The sequence below is a fragment of the Pelophylax lessonae genome, assembly GCF_965119305.1.
Source record: "Pelophylax lessonae genome assembly, chromosome: 10".
Classification (NCBI taxonomy): Eukaryota; Metazoa; Chordata; class Amphibia; order Anura; family Ranidae; genus Pelophylax; species Pelophylax lessonae.
The window spans coordinates 46422680-46447198 of record NC_138777.1 but is presented as its reverse complement, the minus strand read 5'-3'; the positions used below and the strand labels follow the sequence as shown (position 1 = coordinate 46447198).

At 47.0% G+C, this 24519-nt stretch overlaps 1 protein-coding gene across 2 annotated transcripts in view; it reads left to right on the top strand.

Moving 5' to 3' along the window:
- Positions 1 to 9979: 9979 nt before the first annotated feature.
- Positions 9980 to 24519, top strand: part of CSTPP1 (centriolar satellite-associated tubulin polyglutamylase complex regulator 1) — a 244201-nt gene continuing 229661 nt past the window's right edge. Inside the window, exon 1 of one of the 2 annotated variants that reach the window (XM_082271144.1) lies at positions 9980 to 10143. In XM_082271144.1, coding sequence (XP_082127270.1) covers positions 10077 to 10143 — 67 coding nt within the window. In that variant the 5' untranslated portion in view covers positions 9980 to 10076. Of the gene's footprint in view, positions 10203 to 24519 lie in introns of both variants that reach the window. The other variant, XM_082271145.1, reaches the window with a different exon arrangement.

The following is a 24519-nucleotide window of genomic DNA, read 5'->3' as shown; positions in this document are numbered from 1 at the left end:
AGTTCCTCCCAGGATCCGGAGATTATTGCAAATCGCGGGACGCCTGTGTGTTGCCCGTTGATTTGCAATAGCCCCCCAAACGCTGAGCGATGTTGCCGCGATTTCCGCCTGCCGAATCGCGGTAACATCGCGCAAAAAAAATTGCGGGACGCATTACGCCCAAAAAAGTACAAGAGCTTCTTTGGAGCGTAATGCGTCCTGCGATTTTTTTTGCGCAATGTTACCGCGATTCGGCAGGCGGAAATCGTGGCAACATCTCTCAGCGTTTGGGGGGCTATTGCAAATCAACGGGCAACACACATGCGTCCCGCGATTTGCAATAATCTCCGGATCGCGGGCGGAACTGCGGCGGTTCTGCCCGCGATCCATACGCTGACATGTGAACGGAGCCTTACTCGTTTAAAAAAATTGTTACAATGTTACTTGAGTGCTATAGGTACCTGATTTTGACATGCTACTACCGGTAGTCTCCTGCAGTACCTTATAAAGCAACACTTAAACTGGAAGAGGAAGGGGGCAACAGTGGACAATAAGAAACACTGAAGTGTATATAAGCAGGCAAAGGAACATACTATCAGGAGAAGAGAGCAGAGTGAGCAGAAGGATGACTCATCACTGTTACTGCTTTTTCTTCACTGTCGAATCACAGGGCACAGGTGGGGAGGCAACAGACTGGGTTATTTAACAGCAGCAGAGAAAAGCGTTGTGCTGTCTGTTGTGGTAAAATTTCCCAAATGGGGACAAAGACTGCAATAAAAAGTTCCATGCCTTCCCTGTCCTATATAAAATTTAAATTTGGGTTTTTAAGGAACCATTTACATTTTTGTGGTGCATAAAAGTGACAATAAAGTTTCAGTTTTTTTTTTTTTAAAAATATCAAACAAGTTATACTTATCTGCTCTGTGCAATTGTTTTGCACAGAGCAGCTCAAATCCTTCTGTTCTCGGGTCCCACGACGGTGCTCCTGGCCGCTCCCTCCTGCCAAGTGCCCCCAGAGCAAGCAGACACGGAGCCATGATTCGGCACCGCCCCCTCTCTCTCCTCATTAGCTCACTGACTTCGATTGACAGCAGTGAGAGCCAATGGAAGGGAGAGTCCCGTGCAGTGGAGACACTCCTGCAACCTTGCTGAATGGAGATGGTGATCAGGTACGAATTAGGGGGACTACTGCACACAGAAGGCTTTTTTTTTTAATCTTAATGTATAGAATGCATTAGGATAAAAAAAAACTTCTGATTTTACAACCACTTTAAGGCAGCCTATTCAAAAATAATGGTTTCTTGTCTCCTCTCCACTGTGCTCTGCTTATTAAAGTTACATGGGCATGCCCATTAGGATATGAAAAGTCAGATGTCTCCACTATACTTTCCACCAAAAAAACCCCTAGAAAAAGGACAATAAATGAAAATAGTCTTCCTACAAACAGCTGTTGCAAACTCCTTCAGTGCATGGGTTAGTTCAGAATGGGCTTTTCCATGGATCATCAAAGACCCAGCATGCTTAGTGTCAACATTCAAAAGAGCGAATTTCTGGTATCTCATAAGTACCAATAACGCAGCCAATGTTATCTGTTGGTTGAGTTGAGTAGTCAGCCAGTGAGGAGTGGCAGGAAGAAGGGAGCCTGGTGTCACCACCTCCGTCCTGGAGAGGGTGGCTCCTGAGTATCACAAAATCTCTTTTTTACATTTATGTCATTGAGCTTAAAATCCTGTATTATGTTACAGATATGATTTTAACCACTTTACCACCGGAGGATTTTGCTGTCTTACGTCTGGGCCACTTTTTGCGATTCGGCACTGTGTGAATTTAACTGACAATTGCGCGGTCATGCAACACCATACCCAAACGCAATTTACGTCCTTTTTTTCCCACAAACAGAGATTTCTTTTGGTGGTATTTGATCACCTGTGGAATTTTTACTTTTTGCGCTATAAACCAAAAAAGTGCGACAATTTTGAAAAAATAACAATATTTTTCACATTTTTTTATATGAAATCCCCCCCCCCCCCAAAAAAAAATGTAAAAATCAAAAATTTTTATCATTTTAGTCCAATTTGTTTTCTCCTACATATTTTTGGTAAAAAAAATTGCAATAAGCGTATTTTGATTGGTTTGCGCAAAAGTTATTGCATTTACTAACTAAGGGAAAGATTTCTGTCATTTTTGGGCGTTTTTTTTTTTAACGAGTAATGGCGGCGATCTGCGACTTTTTTTGCGGGACTGCGACATTGCGGCGGACAGATAGGACCCTTGACTGACATTTTTGAGGGTACCAGTGACATTACTACAGTAATCAGTGCTATACATATGCACTGTTACTGTAAAAAGGACACTGGCAGGCAAGGGGTTCATTTTTATTGGAGAGGGAGGGGTTAATGTATGCCTGGTGCTTACTAACATGTGTGGTGGGAGGTGACTGAGTGACACAGGGACAGATCGCAGGTTCAGCTATGCTGAACCCTGCAATCTGACCCTGCCTGTCACTTAGGAGATCCGCCCGCTTTGTTTACACAAGCGGGCGGATCTCCACACTCGATTCCCCGACGATCGGGGAAGAGCGGTGGTGATCACCGCCGCTATTCCCCTGGCACGACTCCAGCTGTGACTGAATACAGCGGGAGCGAGTCTCCGGCGGCGCGCGCACGCCGCCGAGAGAGGGCAATGTCTGGCGACGTAGGTCTACGTCGTCAGACGTTATCGAGCCACTTTGCTGCAGTAGCAGCTCACTGAGCAGCGGTAAAGTGGTTAACCTTTGTTTAATAACATTTTTTTTTTAAATTTTATTCCAGTGGTACTGGTAAAGTCCTTTATATAGTTTCTATGTTTTTTTTTTGTGCAAGATATGGCTAGGATGTGCTACCGGGCTCTTTTTGTCCACCAGTTTGAGTGTTTCCCGTAGCAGCCCCTTCACATTTTCTCGTTTATATACTTTCCACAAATGTTCACATTTTTGCATGACATGACTTTATACAATATTTTATACACTGTCTCCTGTGACATATAAAACATCTAAACACTTAGTTTACACACGTAAAGATGACAGGGTGACATGTACCTTCCAGGCATATATGAAATAGGTCACCCAGATATAAATATATACGTCACAAACACACATACTTAGAAATACGTCTGCATAGTTTTCAAGCAAAAGTATTGGCAATGAACCCTGCAGCACAGCTTGGGTTCAGCTCTGTACCATCAATTCTAAAAACTGCACATGTAATCTATATACAGTATATGTATATGTATGTACTAATATACTGTATATATTGTGACAGTGTGGGGTCCTGCTGCAATATGAGTTTAGGAAAACACAAAATTCTCAAACTTACAGTTTGAGTACCTCCAGAGTATTTGGTATGAGGGGAGTAAGCTGTGTTTTAGGCTACGTTCACATCTAGGCGTTGCTATTTTTACAGGCTTTTTTCAGGCGTTTTTTTTAGGGTGTTTTACAGGCTTTTTTGTGCAGGCGTTTTTAGGTTGACAATCGACCAATGAAAAAATAAAAACGCCTGTAACCTGACAAAAAAGAAGCTCATGTACTTTTTTGAGCGACAGGCATTTTGCTTAAGGCGACAGAACGCTCAGAAGTGAACAGGTGCTGTTGAAATGAATGGGATTTGTCTTGTTGGGCGTTTTTAGAGCTGAGGCTTTGAGCAGAAAATTTCCCAAAAATGCCTAGATGTGAAAAGAGCCTAAAGGTTTTTCTGAGTTTTGTAATTCAGAATTGGGGTCTGCAGTTTGAAAGTTCTAAGGTGTCTTGGGTGGGACTGAACCTTCAATCCTGTGTCCTGCTTTTGCTGGAGGACCGCAGTGTGAGTGCACAGGTGTGCAGGGTTCTTACAAACTAAAGCCTTGTACACACGCAATGAATTTCCGCCGACGGGTCATCCGTCTTTTGTCCAGAGTGGTGCCTGTTGGTTGGAATGTGCCTAGACTGCACACGAATTTTCCCGCACGACAAAATTCTACTTCAGAAGTGATGTCGTGTTGGTTTGCTTTCTTTGTGTTCTTTCTTCTCTGAGCATGCCCAGTCTTGCTCATAAGATTTTTCCCTGTCGAAATCTGTACTGACTGCAGGAAAATCGGACGTGTTTTGATGGAGGACAAAGATTTTATAGCCTGCATACCAGAATTTTTTCGACCGAAAAGTCAGAGTCGGTTGTCGGAAGCATCATACTAACAAGCCGAAAATCGGCAGATCGGTCATCGGACGAAACTTCCCGGCCCAAACTTCCCGGCCGAATTTCGACGCATGTGTACGAGGCTTAAGTCTGAGCATAGTTTGGAGCTGCCATTTGCAGACAGAGCCCTGTCAGGAGAGCTGCCAGAGACTACACCATTTGTTGGGGTGATTCCTTTCCATGAGACCACTACGTGGGTCTGGGAGACCAAGTGAGGGTCTGGGAAAGTAAGAAAGCTGAGGCCATGTTGGATGTAGGGAGTCAAGAGGTCTTTGGAAAAGGGAGCAAGCTCAGAGGCTGGAGCAGGACAGGGACAGGGGGGCAGCTGCCTCCGGTGCTGGTTTTAATGAGGTGAAGGGGGGGATGGGGCTGCATGAAGAGTTCCTGCAGCTACAACCTGACAGGAGTAGTGAAAGCTGCATCACTACTCCTATCAGCTCAGCGAGGCAAGTCACAACCCGAATCCGGAGGACAGAAGAGAGCCGGAAGTGCTCTCTTTCCCCTTGAGCTCCTCCTCCTGCCACTGATTACTCCTGCATTACATCTGTCAGATCAGTATAGCACAGGGTAAGTTGACTCTGTAAAGTCCCAATCTGATAGCTGGTATCCTTCAGGCCAATCCCCCGTACCCCTGCAGCAGCCAAGCATTTCTCCCCCCCCAGGAGAAAGTGTTCAAAGTTCGCTGGCCCAGGGCTCCTCCTAAACTCTGGTGTGGCACAATGAGGAGGAGCCTGGGGGGAAGGACAATAATACAGCCACTGCTGCCACTGAGTCTGAGGTGTATTTGAGGGAGGGGGAAATTGTACTAGAGACATGGTGGGGTTCAAATGCAGGAAACTGAAGATGAGATCGTGCTAGGAGGGGAGAAGGATATGAGGATTAGTGCTAGGTAGGAGGTTGCGGGAGGGGGCGGGGGGTGAATATGTGGTAAGAGAGGGGATTGGTGGGGGAAGTTTGTGTGGGAGGGGCAATGGGGGGTGCTAAGAAGGGTGCTTTGGGGGGATTTGTGCTGGGAGGGGGTAGGAGGTAGGGAGATATAAGCTGGTAAGGAAAACATTTTTGGAGGGGGTATTTATGTTAGAAAGCGGATTTGGGGGAGGGGGAGGATTTGTGCTAGGAGGGGAAATTTGGCTAGGTGGGATAATTTGGGGAGGTGGATCTGTAAATTTGGGAAAGGAGGGATTTTTGTGCTGGGTGGGGAGCTTTGTGCTAGGAAGGGCGTTTTTCTTTTTTTTGGGGGGGGGGGGGGATTTGTATTAGGTAGGAGGATTTAGGAGGGGAAGGGTTTGTGCTAGGAGGGATGATTAGGATATTTGTGCTGAGGACGATTATTTGTGCTCATGGGGATATTTGGGGATGGGGGGTGGGGTGTGCTAGGAGGGGGCATGAGGAGGATTTGTGCTGGGAGAGAATTTGGGCTCGGAGGAAAAGTTTGCCAGCAATCCGGCTGTTAGTTCTGCTGGGGGGGGGGGGGACACACAGGCATGGCTGCATAGCAGGAGGTGAGCGGTGGCCGCTGTCTGTGTAAGTCCTGTCCGGACCACGGTCGCCACTTACCTCCCGCTGTGCAGCCCAGTAATCAACAGACTATGGACCGGGTGGGCGCACTAGCCTAGCGCATTATCCTCAGCGGGCTTTTTAATAACAGAAGTTAAAATCAACTACTCACAAACATGCGTGGTAGAACAGCATATCAATTCCAAAAAGCAGCATCAAATGGAAAAGTCCAATGTCTCATGTAGACTGAGGTCTGATGCGTTTCGAGGCACGGAATTGATATGCTGTTCTACCACGCATGTTTGTGAGTAGTTGATTTTAACTTCTGTTATTAAAAAGCCCGCTGAGGATAATGCGCTTGGCTGGTGCGCCCTTTCTTTGTGTTTGTTTTTACAGTGTGTTCAACCACCCCGGTCATAGAGGGCAGAAAGGCTTAGCCATTTGGGATGCCAAGTGTGGGTTCCAAAATTGAAACAGCCTGAGGACCTGGTTCTGAGCGCAGGAGCAGGGTGCTCAGCTTCACTCTTTTTGTTTCTGGATTATATGGACCGGGTGGCCCTGGCCCACCAGGAAAATGCTTGGTCTGCCCTATGGCCAGACCGAGCCTGGATACAATGCCTCCTCACTGCCTGTCAAACGCCTCTGAAAAGTGATCCAAACATAGATCGCTTATCTGAGAAGAGGCACTCCCCGCTGCACATGTGAACTAGCCCTTACAGCAAAAAAAAAAAAACAAGTGGGAGAAGTTATCAGAGGCAGAAAAAAGGAAATAAATAACAATGTATGATATAACAGTAATGATTTTATGCTGTATTAGACACCAATACAGCACAAAATTAGACTTCCATTTGAAATAAGTCAGAAAATGACAGCGACTCTGTGTTTATTTTCCTACAGACAAATAGATAATTGTATACCGGGGAAACCGGATAGAGAATATAGTGTGTCAAGGGAAGACAAGAAAACATAGTGCACATATCATATAGAAACTGTACACATTAGATGTGCATAATGATCCACGCAGAGGGATCGTAATCCTGGGGGTATCTCCTTATTCTTCTTCAGCCTCCACGTCTGGCGCCAGTGAAACAAAAAACATCTCATTATTAGAACCGCAGGAGGAGAGTCCAAAAACAGCAGGTTTTATCCTCAATTCTTAAGAAAATATTATTAGCATGCCAGGGGCTGAGCCGGGGAGGAAACCCCAGATAGTTACCAGGCTAGAATGACAAAGACAAGCCGTCCAGAGCTGATAGGATTTTCTTGTGATGGGGCAGAAGGAAGCGCAGCTGGAGAGAGAGAAATGATGGATTAAATCCTCTCTCTGACATCTCCATAGGGAAATGGTCTGTTTTATTCATTTCATAGAAAGCCAGCTAATATATTTGGGAGCCTTGTCTTTTCTAGAAGGAACTTTCTATGTCAGCACTTTTTGGAAAGGTAGAGTCAACCTATGACTAGTCTATAAACCATCAAGTACGTATATATTCTCAACAAACAGTAAATTAGATTTATAACAAGCTCTCACTGATCTCTGTAGCTGCAGGCGCTGTGGAGCAATGCATTCTCAAAGTTTACAGCAGAAGCATTGCATTCATTCACCCAGTAGATCAGTAAATTAAAGTAGTATTAAACCCTCAGTGTTTTTAGTCGAACACATTAAACACTTGCAGATTGCAAGCTTTTTCCGCTAAATGTAATGCGGTTAAACTTTAAAGTGACACCAAATCATATCCTTATTTTCCAAAAATATTCCATACACATTCACTACTTCACAGCCCTGTAATCTATTTTTTATCAAATTAGTTCTTGCTGTGTTTATCTACCTCCCTGTAACATACCTCCCAACTTTTTTATATGAGAATGAGGGACACCTATTAGCAAAAGTATGTGGCCAGAGGACACACCCCCTGCGACACCCCCTTAACCACCCGCCTACTGGGCACTTTTAACCCCTTCCTGCCCTGGCCAATTTTCAGCTTTTAGCAGCACTCCAGAAAATTAGTCCTTTATTGAAGAAAACAAAAATACAAAAATACATGAAGGATAATCATACCACAGCGGAGATGATGACACTGGCAGCTAATGCGTTTCGCACCCAAGCTGGTGCTTAGTCATAGCTATGAGGCGGCACTGATGGGCAGTGATAAGGCTACATTGATGGGCACTGATAAGGCTGCACTGATGAGGCGGCACTGGTGGGCACTGTTGAAAAGGCACTGATGGGCACTAATAGGTGGCACTGATGGGCTCTGGTAGGCAGCACTGATAGGTGACACTGATGAGGAGGCACTGATTGGCGGCACTGATGGGCACTGATTGGCAGCACTGATGAGCATAGATGGGCACCACTGGTGAGCACTGATTGGCAGTACTGCTGGGCACAGATTGACAGCACTGGTGGGCACTGTTAGGACTGCACTGATCATCAGTGTATATGTCCCTTTTACAGAAGCCAGTTATTGGCTCTCTTCTCCCTTTCCCACGCTGAATGCCGATAACCGACTTCTGTTTACATTGTGATCAGCTGTGATTGGAAACAGCTGATCATGTGATAAAGAGCCGCTGATTGACTCTTTACCTCAATCTGTGACCAGCAGTGTTTGGAGGACACTGCGATTATAGAGCACGCCGTCCTCCCTCCCAGAACTGTCTCCACTGCGTTGTAGCCATCATTTGGCAATAGTGTGGTCGACAAATGGTTAAAGGCCATTCCGTCTCCACAGGGAGAGATTGCGGATGCCCGGCAGCAATTCGCAGCCCCTGGACCCGCAGATCAGCTTCCCCTGTGGCAAAATGGGCGCGTGTGCCCCCACTCGCGGTCCCGCGAAGTGCCGTACAGTTACGTCATTTCGCAGGACAGAGCCGACCTGCCACAGTATAAGTACTGCTGGCAGTCGGCAAGTGGTTAAATCCCAGTGGATCCAGCATTGTCCTCTTGTCCTGCTTGGCTCACCTCCTACAGGTCTTGTCCCACACAGCCGTCTTCCTCTTGTACGTCATAAGGGGATCTCTTTCAAATTCTTGCAGCAGTACCCTAGACCTCTCACTGGAGATTTACCGCTATGAGGCTGTAGGCACAGAAGTGCCTAGGCCAGTAATTGCACACTTTGGCACCCCAGATATTTTGGAACTACATTTCCCATGATGCTCATGCACTCTGCATTGTAGTAGAGTGTCATGGGAAATGTAGTTCCAAAACATCTGGGGTTGCCAAGGTTTGCCATCACTGGCCTAGGCACCTCACATACCAGGAGGTGCAGTACTATAATGCACTACTCAATAAAGCACAAATATGGACACGGCACTTTAAAGCGGAGTTCCGGCCACAAAATCGACATAGTGGATTTTGGGCCATCCGCTTGCTTCTAGTCACCTGAAAAAGAAATGGATAATTAAGATTTTTTTTTTTTACTTACCTTGTTATTGCAGAAAAATATACTCCCCTTTCTTCCACTTCCTCCCTCTGCGGCCGCGGCCTGCGCCGTCACTTCCTCTTTGCATTGATTCCTGGGAGCTGAACATCATCGCTCCCGAGAATCAATGCGCCTGCACCGGTCCCGCTCGTCACTTCTGGTGCGGCGCGTCATTCCCTGCTAAAAGCATCTGGGCATGCCCACAAGTTGTGGAGGGATGACGCGCCCACACCGGAAGTGATGAGAGGGGCCGGTGCAGGGCATTCTGGGAGAAGAGGACACGGAAGAAGACGCAGAAGAGGACGCGATGGCTTCAGCTGCCCACATCCAAGATGGCAGCGCTTGAAAAGAAATGTTCAAGGTAAGTATTTCTTCTAAAAGGTAAGTGCGAACCGGGACAGTACAGAGACTATCCATTGTGGAATGTACTAGCCCTGACTGTCCCGGGGGTATTTTCATTGAAAATTTTTTTTGTGGCAGGAACTCCGCTTTTTCTTGTAGCCCATTGACGCTTCCGCTGCCACTGAGCTGGAGGGAGAGTCTGCAGGAGTCAGAGCATTGCACCCACAGTCCGCTTATTGTGGTTGCAGAGCTTTGCAGGCTAGAATGCAAGAAACGTAATAAATGCACATTTTTGCTTTGTGCGACATGGATGCGTTTACTTATGCTGAGGCACCTTGAACAATTCCAAGTGTTCCCCACACAACTGAGTTCAGCTGCACTTTTCTAACTAAAAACCATAAAAATAAACGAATGTAACTGCACAGAAGTAGCACTGCCATAAGGAAACATTGGTGCTCCCCTCACACCTCCCTCTATAGAGGGAACAGGCAGGTGGGAACCATGATGCCGAGGCTCCTGTTTGCAGCCGAGGCATATTGATGGCGCACAGGATTCTTGCGTTGCTATGGTAACTACAGAAGCGACCTAATTACCGGGCCGGAAGCGGCGCTGCGATGAATGACGTCGTGCTCGGGGAATGGTTTCAGTAGAAGGGAGAAGAATGAGCCCGGAGAGATTGCTGCAGTCCGGCCCGGAGTATCTGGGTGAGCAGACCTTTGCTGCATGCATAGTGCTGGCGTCTTGTAGGGACCATAGACTTCCGGTGAGCACCTGTCACCATGTCCATCCTCTGTTGCTGGTGGCAAGGCATCACTGAAATTCTATCATTATTAAAGATAAATGTTATAGCAGTCATACAAATGTCTCAGAGTATGACTTATGTTACATACAGGTGAATTGGATGTGTTGTTCTGTTCAGCCAGTCCTATGATTTAGACTCCCCTGCCAGACAGAGCAGGCCGCTCCTTCCCTTCGCTTTCCTTTACAGGTGATAAAGTCTTACTGCAGCCGCATTATACTTCTGTATGGCCTGGAAAGAATTCAGATTTCATCAGGCTCTTTTATTGCTGTCAGTGACCCCACCAGGGAGATTTTATCTCACTTCCTGTTCTTGTGACACCCCTATAAGAAATGGGCGTGTTGTTGTCACCAGGACAGGAAGGCTCACACAGCATTATAAACATTGGCAGGAGTTCTAACCCTAAAAATGTGATTGCTTTGGTCTGTGTCCCCGTAGAAGAGATTTTCTATCACTTTGGGGTGGGGGGGGGGGGGGGTTGGGGCTCAGTGCAGGCCCAGCGCAATCATTCCCACTATAAGGCTCCATTCACATAAAGGCTCCTCGGATATAGGTGATTCTGCCCGCGATCGGGAAGCATTGCATGTCGCGGGACGCCTGTGTGATTCCTGTGACTCCCAATGTCACCCCAAATGCGGTGGGATTTTGCTGTGATTGTCTCCCAACGAATCGCTGTAAAATCGCGCAAACAGAATCGCGGGACGCCTGTTGCCCAAAAGATGTTCTTGTACTTTTTTGGGTGACAGGTGTCTCGTGATTCCGTTTGCGCAATTTTACTGCGATTTGTTTGGCGACAATCGCGGCAAAATCACGCCGTGTTTGGGGTGCCATTGCAAGTCACGGGAATCGCACGGGCGTCCTGCAACTTGCAATGGTTCTGGATTGCGGGCAGAATTGCAGCAATTCAGCCCGCGATCTGAGATGCCTATATGTAGAGGGATCTTAAAAGTTCAATGAGGAGCAGTGCAGACACACTGGACTTTTATTCAGCAACTACCAGTGAATGGGGCTGAGTTGGAACCATGAGCCGATTGTCAGGCCTATTTGACAGCAATAAAAAACCCTGAAGCATTGAAGAATCAGCAGCATCGGCCCCTGAATGCATGTCAGCCCCTTTGCCGCTCAAATGCAAATATAAGGGTTGGCTCGTTTCCACTGAGCTTTCTGGTACGGTTCGGTTCGGTACGGTACGCTATTTATGCCGTTTCCATTATGAATGGTACCCTAATTCCGAACCGTACCACTTTTTTGGGACCCTTTCGTTGGGGTACCAAGCACATTAGTACCGTACCAACAGGGTGGAGCTACACTCTGCAGAACTTTGATTGGTTGACAGAGAATCGTCCATCACAGCTTTCCTGCTACACCACGCCTATCATGCAGTGGAAACGCAAGGTGTACCGTTTTCCGAACCGTACCGTACTGAACCGAACCGTACCACTCAGTGGAAACAGAACCCTTAGGGTCCTTTCACACGGGCGATCCCATCCGCCTGTCAGTTTTTCAGGTGGACCTGATCGGATCCTCCATGCAGCCCTATGGGACAGTGGGTGTCAGCGAAGACATCTCCGCTGACACTCGCTGCTCTCCGATCCGATCCTGTCTGTGAAATCCGAACGCATGGAAACCCTATTTTCCATCCGTCTGGAGGATCGGATGAGTATGGACAGGTGGTCCATTCTCATCCGATCTCCCCATAGAGGACATCGGGGATCTGACAGCTCTGTCTCTGCACACAGAGTGGAGACAGAGCTGTCATCCGCCTGCTCAGTGGGGATCGGCGGATCGATCCCCCGCTGAGCAGAACGGACCTCGTCGGACGGTGTGCCGTGTGAAAGGACCCTTATGGTTAATTTACTTTTGCTTTGCTCTCTTATGAGTGATCTATGTACAGATCACTCTTCAGAGAGCATTTGATAGGAGGTGTTTTATTGTCTGCTTCAACCCCCTTGAACCCTGCACTAGCGTGCATTGCATGCTATCGCAGGACACTTGCTGAGTGAAGCGGACCAATTAGAATGGTTTGTGGTCAGTGGGCACTATGTTCTCCAAAAGCAACAGGATATCAATCTGGCTGGGGGTGGGGGGTTTAAAAATGCAACTCAATGCAGGGTTTTACCGCCCCTCAACTCCTAATGCAAACATAGCTCTTAACACACAGCACGCCTTTAAGAAAACTGAGAAGCTCGCATTATGAGCCCTGATTTTACTCCTGCATAAAAAAATCCCCCTCACATTAAGGCCTGGATGTGGTGCAAATTCACAGCGAATTAGCTGCGGATTTCTGCACCACATCAGAATCTCAGGCAGTTAACACTGCGCTCTGCGAACCGCTGAGGGTGCTAATATAAAGTTAATGACACTCCCAAATCGGTTCGCAGAGCGCAGTGCGAACGGTGAAATCGGACACGAAGCGAATTGCATAGGTTTAAAAAGCCATACGATCCGATTCTGGTGCGGATAAAAAAAGGGTCCTGCATGACTTTGGTCTGAATGCGATGCGAATTCAGCCATACATTTTGTATGGCTGAATTTGCATCGCACAGACATCACATGCAGTGTGAATCAAATGCGATGTCTGACATTGCACCAGTGTGAACCGGCCCTTATCAGTGCAGCTCAACAGGGGGGGAAATACAGAACAAATCATTAACCACTTAAGCCCCGGAAGATTTTACCCCCTTCCTGACCAGGGGGTATTTTGCGATTCGGCACTGCGTGACTTTAACGGGCAATTGCGCAGTCATGCGACGCTGTACCCAAATGAAATTGATGTCCATTTTTTCCCACAAACAGAGCTTTCTTTTGGTGGTATTTGATCACCTGTGCGATTTTTTTTTTTTTTTTTTGATCATGCGCTATAAACAAAAAAAGAGCGACAATTTTGCAAAAATAACAATATTTTTAAAATTTTTTTATATGAAATTCCCCAAAAAAATTGTAAAAAATCAAAATTTTTTAACATTTTAGGCCAATTTGTTTTCTGCTACAAATGTTTAGTAAAAAAAAAAAAATCGCAATAAGCGTATTTTGATTGGTTTGTGCAAAAGTTATTGCGTTTATTAACTAAGGGAAAGATTTTTGTCATTTTTATCGTTTTTTTTTTTTTAACGAGTAATGGCGGCGATCTGCGTTTTTTTTTTTTTTTTTTTTTGCGGGACTGCGACATTGCGGCGGACAGTACAGTAATCAGTGCTATAAATATGCACTGTTACTGTAATAATGACACTGGCAGGGAAGTATTTAACAGTATAGGTGATCAAGGGGTTAAATGTGAGCCTAGGGGAGTGATTCTAACTGTGGGGAGGGGGGAGTGGCTTGTGAAATGACCATAGAGACCTGTGATCCTATATAGAAGGATCACATGAGCTCTGTGATCATTTCAAGGAGAAGGACGGTCGGCTGTTTTTATAACAGCTGACCGTTCTTCTCTGTCTGCGGGGAGCGATTGCGGGAATCAGGCGGCAATCGGGGGCCGCCTGACACACGCATCGGCTTCCCCGCCACCTCCGGCGCACACCCTTGGCTGAGACAGCATTGTGCCGCTTTTGGCTCATCAGTCAGCCAATGAGGAGAGAAAGTGGGCAGGGCCAGGCCAAGGCTCCATGTCTGAATGGACACAGGGAGCTGTGACTCGGCTCGGGTGCCCCCATAGTAAGCTGCTTGCTGTGGGGGCGCTCAACAGGAGGGAGGGGCTAGGAGCACCAAAGAGGGACCTGAGAAGAGGAGGATCCGAGCTGCTCTGTGCAAAACCATTACACAGAGCAGGTAAGTATAACATGTTTGTTATTTTTACCAAAAAAAAAAGACTTTACAATCACTTTAAGGACTGGTAAGCTGCATATATATATATTAGTTTTTGGGTTAAACTTTGCTCTGAATGTCTTTACAAAGAATATATCATTTGTTGTATTCTGGGACTGCATGGATCTGTCTCCTTGGATACGAAGATTGCACTTTGTATGATTTTCTGTCTCCTGCTGATCTATGTGGACTGTCCCTGCACTGAGGAGACATTCCGAGACTTGGCGAGACATCTGAAACTATTCCTTGTGCCGTTCTTCTTTCCGGCGGTGTGTAAGATGTAAAGGTTGTCCGTGTACTGGTCGGGTAAAAAGGGGATTTGCACACAAGGTGCAGTGGGAATTTAATAAGAGGAAATACATTACAGCACTAGCAAAATTGTCTTCCTACGGAGGGAAACAAGCGGCTTTGAATTGCTCTCAGTTACGTAGGTTTGAGATCCCCCAAAGTGAGTCATTGTAATGAAAAGTGCAATCTTAGTAACAAAACAAAGTTACTGTGGTCGCAAAACTTTAAAGCTGAACTCCAGCCTTCCCTTCAGTCTTACAGTTCTATGGATGCCTCTGCTGTACTAAAATTGCTTACATTCATTTTATTGCACACTGTGAGCTTTTCGTAGTGTGCATTAGAAGTTACAAAATGTCTGATAGTTCTTTACAATTGTGGAAGCTCAGTATCACGTGTGAGTGCTACTTGGGGTGCAGATACACCCTCCCCCAGACTGTATCCACTCATCAAATCATTTTGAGATTTGCATTACTGCTTCTAAGAGCTATCTCACTGATTGCACCAAGGCAGAGAGTTTTTTGGCCAGGTTTTGTAGGGTACGGTATTAGCCTACACCAGTGTTGGTGAACCTTGGCACCCCAGATGTTTTGGAACTACATTTCCCATGATGCTTAGCTACACTGCACGGTGCATGAGCATCATGGGAAATGTAGTTCCAAAACAACTGGGGTGCCAAGGTTCGCCATCACTGGCCTACACCGTACAGCAGGGGCATTACTCTACTTTAATCAAAGCTGCAAAATGTTTCTTCATCTTCAGGTGCCACCTACCTGCATAGGCAGTTTTGTTGGGAAAGGCGAAATAACCAGCCTGATTAGTGCTCTTCAGCTCAGCCTGATCAGTGCTCATCAGCTCAGCCTGATCAGTGCTCATCAGCTCAGCCTGATCAGTGCTCATCAGCTCAGCCTGATCAGTGCCCATCAATGTAGCCTGATCAGTGCTCATCAGCTCAGCCTGATCAGTGCTCATCAGCTCAGCCTGATCAGTGCCCATCAATGTAGCCTGATCAGTGCTCATCAGCTCAGCCTGATCAGTGCTCATCAGCTCAGCCTGATCAGTAACCATCAATGTAGCCTGATCAGTGCTCATCAGCTCAGCCTGATCAGTGCTCATCAGCTCAGCCTGATCAGTGCCCATCAATGCAGCCTGGTCAGTGCTCATCAGCTCAGCCTGGTCAGTGCTCATCAGCTCAGCCTGATCAGTGCTCATCAGCTCAGCCTGATCAGTGCCCATCAATGCAGCCTGATCAGTGCCCATCAATGCAGCCTGATCAGTGCCCATCAATGCAGCCTGATCAGTGCCCATCAATGCAGCCTGATCAGTGCCCATCAATGCAGCCTGATCAGTGCCCATCAATGCAGCCTGATCAGTGCCCATCAATGCAGCCTGATCAGTGCCCATCAATGCAGCCTGATCAGTGCTCATCAGCTCAGCCTGATGAGTGCTCATCAGCTCAGCCTGATGAGTGCTCATCAGCTCAGCCTGATCAGTGCTCATCAGCTCAGCCTGATCAGTGCCCATCAATGTAGCCTGATCAGTGCTCATCAGCTCAGCCTGATCAGTGCTCATCAGCTCAGCCTGATCAGTGCCCATCAATGTAGCCTGATCAGTGCTCATCAGCTCAGCCTGATCAGTGCTCATCAGCTCAGCCTGATCAGTGCTCATCAGCTCAGCCTGATCAGTGCCCATCAATGTAGCCTGATCAGTGCTCATCAGCTCAGCCTGATCAGTGCTCATCAGCTCAGCCTGATCAGTGCTCATCAGCTCAGCCTGATCAGTGCCCATCAATGTAGCCTGATCAGTGCTCATCAGCTCAGCCTGATCAGTGCTCATCAGCTCAGCCTGATCAGTGCTCATCAGCTCAGCCTGATCAGTGCTCATCAGCTCAGCCTGATCAGTAACCATCAATGCAGCCTGATCAGTGCTCATCAGCTCAGCCTGATCAGTGCTCATCAGCTCAGCCTGATCAGTGCTCATCAGCTCAGCCTGATCAGTGCCCATCAATGCAGCCTGATCAGTGCTCATCAGCTCAGCCTGATCAGTGCTCATCAGCTCAGCCTGATCAGTGCTCATCAGCTCAGCCTGATCAGTGCCCATCAATGCAGCCTGATCAGTACTCATCAGCTCAGCCTGATCAGTACTCATCAGCTCAGCCTGATCAGTGCTCATCAGCTCAGCCTGATCAGTGCTCATCAGCTCAGCCTGATCAGTGCCCATCAATGCAGCCTGATCAGTGCTCATCAGCTCAGCCTGATCAGTGCTCATCAGCTCAGCCTGATCAGTGCTCATCAGCTCAGCCTGATCAGTGCTCATCAGCTCAGCCTGATCAGTGCCCATCAGCTCAGCCTGATCAGTGCTCATCAATGCAGCCTGATCAGTGCCCATCAATGCAGCCTGATCAGTGCCCATCAATGCAGCCTGATCAGTGCCCATCAATGCAGCCTGATCAGTGCCCATCAATGCAGCCTGATCAGTGCCCATCAATGCAGCCTGATCAGTGCCCATTAATGCAGCCTGATCAGTGCCCATTAATGCAGCCTGATCAGTGCCCATCAATGCAGCCTCACCAGTGCCCATCACTTTGGGTCCTGTAAACACAAAAATGACTGGAACCCCGCTTTAAGCCTTGCATACCTGATGAAAATATCAGACAAATGATCGTCCATTCTTTTTTTTTTTTGCATGCTAGTCTTGTATGGAAAATGAAGAGTTTACTAAAGTTACGAACATTCTTGTACAACAGAATACAACTTTAGAAGTGGCGTAACATGTTGTATTGTAATGTAACGAATTCTGTCATTTCCGAGCATGGTCTTGCTCTTAAATTTTTTTTCGGACGAATACTGTACCTTTAAAATGAAAATCGTTCGCTTTGGTATTGTAAGAGAAAAATTTTCCTGTTTGTCCCTTCGGATAATTTTTCATGAACTGTCACGATCTGCTCTCGAAACCTGTGTAATAACGATCAGATTATCGTATGATTGCTCCAAAAGAGGTATTTTTCGTCCGATTTTCTCAGTTTGTGTGTTCTAGGCTTTAGGCTGCATTCACACTTGAGCGTAGCGTTTTACTGCGATTTTTGACGCAATTTTTACCACAATTTTACCGCGATTTTCAGGCAGTTTTTTCAGGCGTTTTTGGAGGCAGACATTGACATCTATCAAAAACGCTGGTATTCAGCCCAAAAAGAATCTCATGTACTTTTTTCAGCTACAGGCATTTTGCAAAACGCTCAGATGTGAACAGGGGCCATTTAAATGAATGGGGTTTTACTTGTTGGGCGTTTTGCAACGTTTTTTTTTTTGAGCGTTTTTGGAGCTGAAAAACACTCAAAAACGCCCAGGTGTGAATGGAGCCTTAGGGGCATGCTGATAGGAGGAAAGAACAGAGAGGTGAGCTCGTCAGGGTGCTGCTGTCAAATCAAAAAGTGGGGGATGGTAGGAGGCATCAAAGTGAAACTGCAGCAATTCCTTTCCCAGAGCTGTTTAAATCTCAGGACTGGATGTACAGAAATAGAATTTCTTTGTTAGATAAAACAGCTCCTGTGTATGTTTTCTATCGTGTATTTACTGTAGCTGTCTGCCTGGAATTCATATACAGTGTATACTGTTGAACTTGATGCCAAATATACTGAAAATAAATAAAATATGTATATATTTTTTTTAGTTTACATAGACTAACATTACTCATTTTATTTTTTGCTCTGCTTTAAATTCTCCCATAACACGTTTGCCTGCTGATGTCCAGCTAGAATGCAGTGCTATGTATAGAATGCTTTACATTGGCATTTTCTTCAAGCTTATCTATAAACAGAAAAAAAATGCCTTTGTGTTTAGCGCAGTTTTTATAAACCGTGCACGCTCAAAGCAAAATCCCTGCAGAAAGCCAAGTGTGCTGTGACATTTCGGGAGGCAAATGACTTCAATGTGATATTAGATTAACAAGTTGTTAGTGGCGCTTGCTTAAGTAAGCATGCTTGGCAAGAATGTACACATCCAGCGTGAGGCCCTGTGAATACCATATACATGATGTCACTGAGAGTCGGGAGCCATGCTCTACAATTGAGAGTACTGTTCCTTCAACTGACCATGCTCTGCCTGCGGAGATGGACCGTCATTTGTTTACATTGTAAAGGTGACCTTCAGGCAAATATGGAAGACACAAATGAATGCAGATCTGTTTTCAATAATACATCCTTAAATGTATTTCCTAAATGCAAACAGTGTAAGTACATACATTTGATATCAGACTCCTGCAATCCCCTATACAGCAGAGCTCAGAGAGTGGGAGGGAGAAGTAGCACAAGGAGCTAATCAGTTGTGCTGCAGTGCAAAGTGTGTACAGAAAGACAGAGCAGAATGACGAAGGGGGTGAGCTCATCAGTTTGCTGCTTCTTCTTTCACTGTCCAGTCACAGGCAGGGGAGGGAAATGACCTCCTCCCTCTGTCATTCTGCTCTGACTGTCCACCTGTATGCTCCTCTGCTTATTTGCAGCAGAGGAGCATACAGGTAGACAGTCAGAGCAGAATGACTGAAGTAGGAGCTCATCAGTTTGCTTCTTCTTCTTCTTTCACTGTCCAGTCAAAGGCAGAGGGAAGGAAAAGACCTGTCAACATTGCTTATCTGCAGCAGAGGATCATACAGGAAGACCGCGCAGAATGACAGTGGGAGGAGCTCATCAGTTTGCTGCTTCTTTTTTCACTGTTGAGTCACAGGCAGAGGGAAGGAAAATACCTGTCAATGTTGCTTATCTGCAACAGAGGAGCATACAGGAAGACAGTCAGAGCAGAATGACAGAGGGAGGAGCTCACCAGTTTGCTTCTTCTTCTTTCACTGTCCAGTCAAAGGCAGAGGGAAGGAAAAGATCTGTCAACGTTGCTTATCTGCAGCAGAGGAAAATACAGGAAGACAGTCAGAGCAGAATGACAGAGGGAGGAGCTCATCAGTTGGCTGCTGCTTCTTCCTTCACTGTCCAGTCAAAGGCAGGGGGAAGGAAAAGACCTGCAGTAATTCTTATCTGCAACAGAGGAGCATACAGGAAGACAGCATAGTTGCCAACATTTGAAAAAAATTTCCAGGGACACTTTGCAGCACAGCTATCAATTACTTACCACACCCACTTCCCCAAAGCTCCGCCCACTCTGCATAATTAATTTCCGCCTACTTATCAGATTATAGGGTCTACTTCATAAAGAGAGAATTACAGGAATTTGAAAAGGGAATTGAAAACTTGAGGCCAAAGTAGCAGAGCTGGAATAATTCTCCCATTCAGCTGCACTACTTCTGCCTAAAGTTTAAAATTCTCATCACAATTCCCTGCAATTCTAAAGTGTCAGCTTGTCGGAAGGTGCTCTGCCTCCCCCTGCTGGCGGATTTCGGAAAGTGCACCATGCTGACACCCTGCCTCCGGTGACACGTTAAATTTGCGACAGGCGGGAAGAGTGAGCGGGCACAGAGAGAGAGACAACCTGCTGCCAGAACTACAACACCTAGCTGGGGTGAGAGCGACACTGTGTGGAACAAATTTTTTTTTTTTTTTATGATTTACATTGTCCCTGATTAACAGGGACAATGTAAATTACCCGGGACAGGCTCCTATTTGCCGGGATTGTCCGGGGAAAAACGGGACAGTTGGCAGGTATGAGACAGTCAGAGTAGAATGACAGAGGGAGGAGCTCATCAGTTGGCTGCTGCTTTTTTCACTGTCCAGTCAAAGGCAGGGGTAAGGAAAAGACCTGCTAGTGTTGCTTATCTGCAACAGAGGAGCATACAGGAAGATAATCGGAGTAGAATGACAGAGGGAGGAGCTCATCAGTTTGCTGCTGCTGCTTCTTCTTTCACTGTCCAGTCACTGTCAGAGGGAGATACAAGACCTGTCACTGTTGCTTATCTGTAACACAGGAGCATACAGGATGACAGAGAGAGGAGCTAATCAGTTTGTTGCTGCTGCTTCTTTCACTGTCCAGTCACAGGCAGAGAGAAGGACAAGACCTGTCAATGTTGCTCATCTGCAGCAGAGGAGCATACAGGAAGACAGTCAGAGCAGAATGACAGAGGGATGAGCTCATCAGTTTGCTGCTTCTTCTTCTTTCACTGTCCAGTCAAAGGCAGAGGGAAGGAAAAGACCTGCCAACATTGCTTATCTGCAGCAGAGGAACATACAGGAAGACAGAGTAGAATGAAAGAGGGAGGAGCTCATCAGTTGGCTGCAGCTTCTTCTTTCACTGTCCAGTCACTGGCAGAGGGCGATACAAGACCTGTCAGTTTTGCTTATCTGTAACAGAGGAGCATACAGGATGACAGAGAGAGGAGCTAATCAGTTTGCTGCTGCTGCTTCTTCCTTCACTGTCCAGTCACTGTCAGAGGGAGATACAAGACCTGTCAGTGTTGCTTATCTGTAACACAGGAGCATACAGGATGACAGAGAGAGGAGCTAATCAGTTTGCTGCTGCTTCTTTCACTGTCCAGTCACAGGCAGAGGGAAGGAAAAGACCTGTCACTGTTGCTCATCTGCAGCAGAGGATCATACAGGAAGACAGTCAGAGCAGAATGACAGAAGGAGGAGCTCATCAGTTTGCTGCTTCTTTCACTGTCCAGTCACAGGGGAGGGACAAGATTTCTGTGTTGCTTATCTGCAGCAGAGGAAAATCTGGTCTCCTGTCCTGTCAGATTGGGCTGCGGTTTGTGGCAAAGCTTTGTAAATTCCAGAACTAGATAGATGGATAGAAATACAAAGCCTTTGGCAGGTTTAATCTACCGAAGAAGGAAAAGAAGTCCTCTTTCCACTCTTTCTCACGTAAAGAGTGGAAGCAGCCTCAGCCTAGACTCTGTCCAAGCCATGCCCCTGACATGTTTCGCCTCGGCCCAGGGGGCTTAGTCATAGGTGGAGTGAAACATGTCCGGGTTGTGGCTAAGGCTGCTTCCACTCTATACATGAGGGTTTTGTATGATGTGCAGCTCTTGTGACTTCTTTTCCTTCTTCAGCAGATTTACCTGCCAAAGGCTTTGTATTTCTGTCCATCCAGTTCTGAGATTTACAAAGCTTTGCCACAAACCACAGTCCTATCTGACAGGACAGGAGACCTCGTTGACTTCTATGGAGCTGAGATGAGTTCTCTCCTTGCCTGCACTCTCAGCGGTTGTCAGTATATAAGGCGAAGCGGTAAATCTGCTCCCTGTATTTCTACTGTGCATTTAGTTTTTTTCTTGAGTTCAGCTTTAAAAGGTCCAGACATAACCAGTTTAGGTCCGTTAGCCATTACCAAACTGAATCATCACTCACCCTTATGGTCCTTATCCACTTTCCATGAGTCCACTGCAAGGCAGTGCAGTTAGTTCACACATCGGGGAACTCCCCACAGATATAGTGACAACACAAGTGACACCGGCATTCTGCAGGGGAGTGATCTAAACCCATTGTTGTCTCCTGATAAACATTTAATGACTCTGACAGTGGATCAGTGGATGAGACTTTTCACCACGTTTGTGGATTGGATGGAGGCTAAATGAATCGATCAACTTGGGTACAACCAGCCTGTCAGATTTTGCATGTGATTATTGCTAGCGGTTATTACAGTCGCTAGCAGTAATCACTGTAGGGGGGCCCGTCTTAAACCGCCCCCGCTGGGAGAACACAGTGGCTTCATGGGAGGGATTACCCTAACAATGACTGTTCTGACCCGTGGTTGTAGGAATGAAAATTGCTCCGTCTTCCGTCTCCATCTGGCGGTCTTAAAGAGGAAGTAAACCCTCCTCTGACACTTGTACCTATAGGTACTGTAAATATCTCCTAAACATGCACCGTTTAGGAGATATTTACCTTACACGCAGCCAGTGACGTCACTGGCGCATGCGTTCTGAAGGAATAGCCGCTGGTGCTGTTTCTTCAGAGCCCCGTGCCGTCGGCTCCTGCGCGCGTGCACGGGAGTGACGTCACCGCGGCTCCGGCCAATCAGATGGCCGGATGCCGCGATCCCGGAAGACGGGCGACTGGACATGTCGCCCGTGATACAGGTGAGCGGGCGGCATGGCGGGGGCTCGTTATGGCATACTAGCTCATTATGGGTTTCTCTTTCAGGTTGCAGCAAAAAAAAAAGTTTCATGGGTTTACAACCTCTTTAAAGCTACACTAGTAAAGTTGTAAAGCAGAACTTCACTCTCTGTCAACATGAACTATTTTTAATCCTTATGCTGCTAACATTAGTAAATATATAGGAATGTGTATTATATTCACTTGGTTTAACAATTTTTTTAAAGTTTCTTGAGTTGGTTCCTGGCCTAGACCAAAATAATATTTCTCTATCGCTCATTGACAGACGTAGTCCTCGGTGATACAGCACCTTCGGGTTATGTTGCCTCCACAGGAGCAGGACTAGACAGGAAATAAAAATGCTCTGGCCACACCCCCAGGGGCAGTCCCCGAGGGTATATCCTCTCTCTCTCTCCGCCACAGCAAATCAGTTTTTTTCTGTCTAGTCAGGAGTAAGGACCTAGATACCTTGCTGGGATCTTCGGTCCTGGCAAGATTTTTTTCTTAAAAGATTTTTTAGACAGCTTTTTTCTCCAGTGTTCCTGTGAGATCTTCAAACAAGAAAGCTGAACTGGGCGACGGGCTGGATGTTGAGATCCGGTGGTCACCCCAGTTCAGCCTACGAGCGCGTGCAGGCCATAGCTCCGCGCTGGGTCGGCCGCGACATAGTCCCACTGGGGGACTGACCCCGCGAGTTAAACGTCTCGCTGAAACGCCAAGGACCATGAGTCACGGCGTCCGTATTGGTCGACAGCCCTCCCGCCCCGGTGGAGAGGGGTACTGTCAGGAGTTGGTGCCCGCCTGGTTCCGGTATGGTGAGTAGTATGTTCCCCCTTTTCCCCTGACGGGTTTTGTGGTGAACGCGGGCCCCTCTCTGTATGGTAAGATAGAGTCCCCCTCTATCCTATAACATGGCACAGATCCCCCTACTTTGAGTGTGATTTTATGTGCAAAAAGCCAGGAGGCTTGGTTTGGGAGCTAACAATCTAATTGTATACATGTTAAAAAGATTGTAATCAGTGGCAGTCTGGGAATCTTACTATGATAATAATAAAGTACCTACCAGTCAGAAGCCACGGACATGTAGACTGCCTTCCTAGTCAAATCTCCAGCTATAGCAGGCCTTCCGAACGGCCAGGCGGTCCGCCAGGGCCGGTACCGCCAACCACGCCAAATCCCCATGCAGAGAAGGTGTTGTGTGCTCTACAGCACACCGCTATTCGGTACAGGCCGCCGCCATTTTTTTTGCTGGATCGCACGAGCCGCCATTTTGGCGTAGCCTCGTGTCTCCAGCATGGGGGCGGCCATGTTTGAGGTGATCCAAACACCTCGTGGAGCTAGGGGAGGCGCCGGAAGGCGTGCAGAGGGGCGGAGCCGCCTCCTTTCTTCCTGGCAGCCAGCCAAAAGACTTCCTGTTTGTGAAGACAGCGCTGTAACCTGTTGCAGTTAAACTCTGAGCATCAAGTGGTGAGCCTGGGGGTCTATCTCTCTCTCTCTCTCGATCGATAGGGATCCCTAGCAGGTAACACTAAGGGGCTTTTGTGGCGCTGGGGGTCTGAAAAAAAAAAAAAAAGTTTTTTATTTAATTGAATTGTATTATCCGGGAAGTTACTGGAATAATCATGGACCCTGCCACACAAAATCCCCCACCTGTTTCCCTCGAGGGGGCCACGGGACCCGCCGGTGCACAGAGTATGGATGCATTTACAGCAGTTTTGGAGTCTTTGGTGGCTCGGGTGGAGGCAGCCTGTCAGGGACGGGGGTCAAGGAAGCGACCCCCGCCTACCCCTATATTATCTGACACCTCTGACTCAGATTCAGAGATTGTCACTGCAGCTGCAGGTCCCTCTGCAAGGGCTGTTACCTCAGGTAAAGCTCCCTCAGACAGTGAGGAGGACGATTCTTCTCCCGATATAATTCAGGAAGAAGCATTGGTGGACGCACTCGTTGTGGCAGTGCGGGAAACCTTAAGACTTGAGGTTTTTACCGGCAGAGGCAACTGAAACAGAGATTCCCTTTGGTACTAACAAGCCCATCAAAACGGTGAAGGTTTTTCCTGTACCCAAGTGTTTTGGTAATAAAATTAAAGGAGAATGGGAGCATTCTAAGCGTACCTTTACGATTTCCAAGCGTATTGCTAGACGCTATCCATTTGAGGAA